Raw genomic sequence first — 5,296 nt, 5'->3', positions numbered from 1 at the left:
AAAAAAATATTGCACCTGAAATGGATATAGAGCCAAAATTTCGTACGAAACGTCAAGGAAAGAGAAAGAAATATTTTGATGACCAAGATGAGGAAATACAATGGTCTGTTGTGGACTCATTTAGAGTAGAGTACTTCAATGTTATGATTGATGCTGCAATTGCTTCATTGACTAGTAGATTTGAGCAGATGAAAAAATTTGATAACGTTTTTGGGTTCTTATTCAACTCAAAAAATTTGAAACCTTTGGATGAAACTAATCTTTGGCTGCGCTGCAAGAATTTTGTGGAAATGTTTTCTCAGGATAACTCATCCGATGTTGAGATCAATGATTTTATTTAGAATTAAAGGTGCTACGAGTGACTTTGTCGAATTCTTTGATGTCAGCGCTTGAGATTCTGGAGTTTGTTATAGCTGTAGATTGCTATCTAAATGTTTCAGTTGCCTATCGAATCCTCATAACTGTACCTGTGACTGTAGCTTTAGCTGAAAAAAGTTTCTCAAAGTTGAAGTTGTTGAAGAACTATGTGATATCAACTATGTCGCAAGAAAGGTTAAATGGATTGGCTATGTGCACCATCGAGAGAGATATCTTGGATACTATTAATCTCAATACCGTCCTGGATAATTTTGCACCCAGAAACGCTCGAAGAACCATCTTTTTATGAGAAGCCATGGATATTATGGAGTTCTATTTTGTCTTAAGGTAATTATCTTAGTTTTAGTCTATATTATTTCTCGATAATTATCAAATATGTTAAATTAAAAATATATTATTAGATTTATTTTTGGTTTGAAAAAATTAACGTTTATATATATTATAAGATTTATATATAGTCTAGAGAGACTTCGCGACGACTTCGGCAGATGACCCTGCAAATCTTAGGAGCGGCACTGGCTGTAGACCTCGCGTGGAGACAGTACGAATTTGGCGGAGCTGGCTGTGGGTTGAGCCGGGTCAGGGCACGACAAAACAACTGGTGGCGGAGGGGTGGACGCGCTGGTCACGCCAAACCCATGGCCGCGTCACGTGGAACACTCGGCGAGCGCGACCCGGCCCGGCCCCGGCGGCTGCCACCTCCACCTGCCCGAGAACAACAAGCACGCACGACACACAAGTGAGAGGGGCGGGCGGGCCACCACCGAGAGGACAAGAGCCCAGCCCTCGTTGGCGCCCACGTGTGGCGAGCCAGGTCCGCCGCGGACTACAGTAATTTTAGGAGGTACTACAGTACCGCCTTAGTTGTTGCACCCGCGGGGAAGTAAGCGCTGACGTGGAGGCCGCCACCCCAAATCCCACGCCAAGGCCAGTGTGGACCGACGGACAACTGGGCGGGGTGCGTGTGGGTCCCGCGCTGCAGGTCGAGACTCGCCTCAGAGCCGGTTCCCTGAACCCCCCCCCTCTCTCTCTCTCCGCGGGCCCCACCGCCTCATCGAAATTTTACTCCTCCTCCACTCTACACACGCCGGTCGCCCAACCCAACCGCCCTAACTCCCCCTCGCCTCTATAAAGCCCTCCGCCCTTTCTCCACGCCTCTCTATCGATCGATTCCCAATTCGCAACAACCCAAACAGAGAGAGGGCCGGTCTGAGTGGTGTCCGTTTTGATTCGATGCTTGTGGCCGCCTCTGCCGCCCAGCGAACAACGAGTCGCCGGATCCCGACGCACCCGAGGGCGCGTCCGACATGGGGGAGCTCGCGGCGACGACCTCGCCCCCGCCGCCCGCGTCCGCCGCCGCCGTGGTGCCGGTGGTCTTCGTCGACGGCGAGCAGAGCGTGGACCTGGGCACGGTCACCGTGCAGCCCTCGCTGGGCGGCGTGAAGCGGCTGCAGGCCGTGGTGGCGGACCGCGTGGGCGTGGCGCCGCACCAGATCTCGGCGTCCCTGGCGCGGCCCCGCCGCGCGCGCCGCGTGCCGCTCGACGACGCCACCGACCTCGCCGCCGCCGTCGCGCGGGAGGGCAACGGCTGCTACGTCGTCGCGGGGCTCCGCCGCTCCCGCCGGGGCGGCCGGTCCCGCCGCGACAGGAAGGGAGGAGCCAACGGCGCCGCGGGCGCGGGTGCTGTGGAGAAGACCATCCTGAAGCGCCTCCCGCCCACGGATCTGGCGTCCCTGGTCGGCCCTCCCCCTCCGCTTTCCCTTGCCCTTCCCCACGCCGGTGCCGCGGCCCCGCCGCTCGTGCTCGACGGGTGGGGCTACGACGACTACGAGGCGCGGCTGCGGGAGCTGCAGCGGCAGCGCGACTGGTACCTGGTGAGCACCGCCGGGGCGGGTCCGGACCCGTCCTACTTCCATTTGGCGGCGGCAGCGGCGGGGCATCCGGAGCACGAGGACCCGGCGGCGCTGTGGTCCCCGCGGCTTCGCCCTTCCCCTTGCCCCGAGTGCGAGGCGGCGGCGGCGGCCATGCGGCAGCCGGCGTTCCACTGGTGCGTGCGCGACGCGGTGGTCTCCGCGGGGTTCCGCTCCCACGTGGGCCCCATCGAGCGCCCGCCGAAGAAGACCCCGTCTCCTCCGCCGACTCTGCCGCCGCCGAGCCCCGGCCGCCTCCCGGGCCTCCTGGGCATGCCCGTCTACTGATGGATCGTCCAGCAGCTGATTGCTTCCTCCATGCGCGCCCCGTCCCCCTCCTCCCCTAGCACTCTAGCAAATTGTATGTACTACCTAGAACAAAACAAGCGGAGATGGGATCGGGGACGGATGGTGGAGGTTGCGTGTGGGAGTTGTTTGCGCAGCGCGACGCGACAAGCAGCATGTTCGCTTGCAGTATAGGATCGTGAATTATAAGTGGGAGTATTTTTACCTCGTATTAAATCAGAAGTAAATAATGCACGATCGTTTACACCGAAACGAAGAGGCTCGGGACGTAAGGTCCATGCATTTGACTTCTTGTTCCAGGGAGATTTATCCTCAGATAGTATCTCAACGATTGCTGCTATATTTTTATAGGTAAAAATGAAAAACAGATATAAAAATATTACTTTTGCTTATGTGGCACGTCAGCCTTCGCGCCAGCACGGATATAAGTCAGCATATGGACGTCAAATGTCTCTCCTGCCCCTGCTCTCTCCTTCTCGTCGCACGACGCGCCTCTCTCCTTCCAATCTCCCTCTCTCTCGCAGCTCCGCGGTGCTATCCTCCCTGTGGTGCGCCCTCTGCCCTCTGCCCTCCCTCCACACTCTCCATCCCTCCCTTGTCAACGTTCGCGCTCGAGCAGTAGGCAGCTCCGTGGTCCTCCCTTCCCGATGACGCGCTACACCTCCCCTCCCGACGGCGATCATCCCTCCCTCTCCCTCAAGCGCACCTCTGACGACGTGGCGAGGAGCTCCTCCCTTTCCCTCAAGCTTCTCCAGTGTCGTGGATCCGGGCGGGGCAGCGTAGATCAAGGGCGTGGCGGCGCAAATCTAGGGTTGGGCGGTTCGTGCACAGGTCCGTGCACAGGTTGAGCAGCGCCGTGACGTCGCCGTGCGCCGCGACGGCCCACGCGTTGCCCGAGTTCTTGGTGAGCTTGCAGAGCACCCACGCTGTCGTCTCCTTGGCCGCCTCGCTACCGACGCCTGCGTCGAGGACACGGACCACGGGCGCGATGGCGCCTCCGATGACCAAGTCCCTCCTATGCGTGTCCGACCCAGCGATCACCGAGACCGCATCCAGGGCCTCCTCCTGGACGTGGGCTTCGGGGCCCTCGCCGCTCTCGGTGTCGTCGCCCTCGTCGTGAGCGCCGCCGTCGCCCTTCTTCGCCGGGGACCCGCTCCTCGATGAGCTCCAGCTGCAGGAGCAGCTCGGGTTCCTCGTTGACACCAGCCACCAGCTACCCCTGCTCGACGTTAGCTCGAGGAGATGATGCACGCGCGTGCTCCCGGACGTGCAGACCTTCTTCGGCCTGATTGAGTACCTGGCCGGCGTCGGCGACCTCAAGGGCGTGCACCGGCTGCTCGGGTTGGTGTGGCAATGGTCGCCCTAAGGGTGTTCGACGAAATGCACGCCGCGTGGGCAGAGAGGAAGAGGTGGAGGAGAGAGTAGGGGCAGGAGAGACATTTGACGCCCGTATGCTGACTTGGATCCCTGCTGGCACGAGGGCTGGCGTGCCACGTGAGCAAAAGTGGCATTTTTATATCTGTTTTTCGTCTTTGCTGATGAAAATATAGCGGCAACCGTTAAGATACTATCTGAGGAGGTGCCAATCTTTATAATGGTAAAAAGTTAAATCTCCCTTGTTCTCGTATTTCTTGACCTGCCAATTGCTACATGGCTTCTTTCTTCTTTTCTTTTGGTTTCCAATCCATCCTAAATATCTCGAGTTGCACGGACGTTGAGTTCCTTTCGGTAAAACAAAAGATAGCAGCGTCCGAAAACAAATAAACCACGGGGTAGCCAGAGCCCAGAGGCCAGAGCTATATATTTGTTACAGTTTTTGTGTGTGTGTGTGTGGAGTGGGGGAAGAGGGGAGGGGTGTGGATGTGCCAACAACAGATGCATATCTAGAGACTTTATCAATAGTCTCAAGATCGCCTAAGCCTCTCCAAATTGTTATAGGACGTTGTATTCATATGAATGGGTGCATGTGTGCATCCGTGTGTTATAGTGTACAATTACAAAATAGTCATTTCAGGTAAACATTGACACTATTGCTGTGTTTCTAAATGTAGAATAATACTTTCTTCTTGCTATATATGTTATTGCAATTATAATGATGCCTTTTTTAAGTACGGTCTAAAATAAAAGGGAGATCATTTAGCATGAAAAGGGTTGACCTTTGTCAATTATTTATTATATTTTCGATAGATGGATAAGATTTAACCATGCCATCCATAATTTCCTTTCAAGAACACGACGAAAAGAAGCAAAATGAAAATGGTTCCCTTTATATGACACAACTTTCTTAGATGGCATTGATGTCTAGATAATTTCTTAATTCATTGAGAAGTAGCTTGCATTAATTCCTTTTATTTGGGTGAAAATGACATCTTCATAAGACCCTGAGACCCTAAGTGATTTCATATCATGTCGTCGAAGTTAACAAAGGGCAACCTTACATGATTATAAGCATTGACTGAAAAAAGTCACAAAGAACTTTTCGAATCTTGCACCCTAAGCAGGGGCCACTCCTAACTTTGGAATTAGTTTACTTAGTATCAGAAATTTAAGGGAGAAAAAGGAGAACATAAACGAAACTCTCTATGAACCTAACATCAACAATTGACTATAATAACAACATACAAGCCTGCCTAGAGGGGGAGGGGGAGGGCGAGTTTAACGTGTAAGAGACAACGAGTGAGAGAGGTAATTAAATGCAGTTC

At 54.0% G+C, this 5,296-nt stretch overlaps 1 protein-coding gene across 1 annotated transcript; it reads left to right on the top strand.

Moving 5' to 3' along the window:
- The first annotated feature begins 1,531 nt into the window (after positions 1 to 1,531).
- Positions 1,532 to 2,810, top strand: LOC136494159 (uncharacterized). Its single transcript, XM_066490320.1, has one exon. It carries the CDS (start codon positions 1,686 to 1,688, stop codon positions 2,574 to 2,576), a length of 891 nt encoding a protein of 296 aa, XP_066346417.1. The 5' UTR covers positions 1,532 to 1,685; the 3' UTR covers positions 2,577 to 2,810.
- The last annotated feature ends 2,486 nt before the right edge of the window (positions 2,811 to 5,296 follow it).

The sequence above is a fragment of the Miscanthus floridulus genome, chromosome 11, assembly GCF_019320115.1.
Source record: "Miscanthus floridulus cultivar M001 chromosome 11, ASM1932011v1, whole genome shotgun sequence".
NCBI classification, from domain to species: Eukaryota; Viridiplantae; Streptophyta; class Magnoliopsida; order Poales; family Poaceae; genus Miscanthus; species Miscanthus floridulus.
Note: the sequence above shows the minus strand (reverse complement) of the source record. Positions and strands in the feature narration are given on the sequence as shown.

Excerpts from the sequence above, each read along its gene's own strand:
- LOC136494159 (XM_066490320.1), top strand. The coding sequence starts at position 1,686 with ATGGGGGAGCTCGCGGCGACGACCTCGCCCCCGCCGCCCGCGTCCGCC.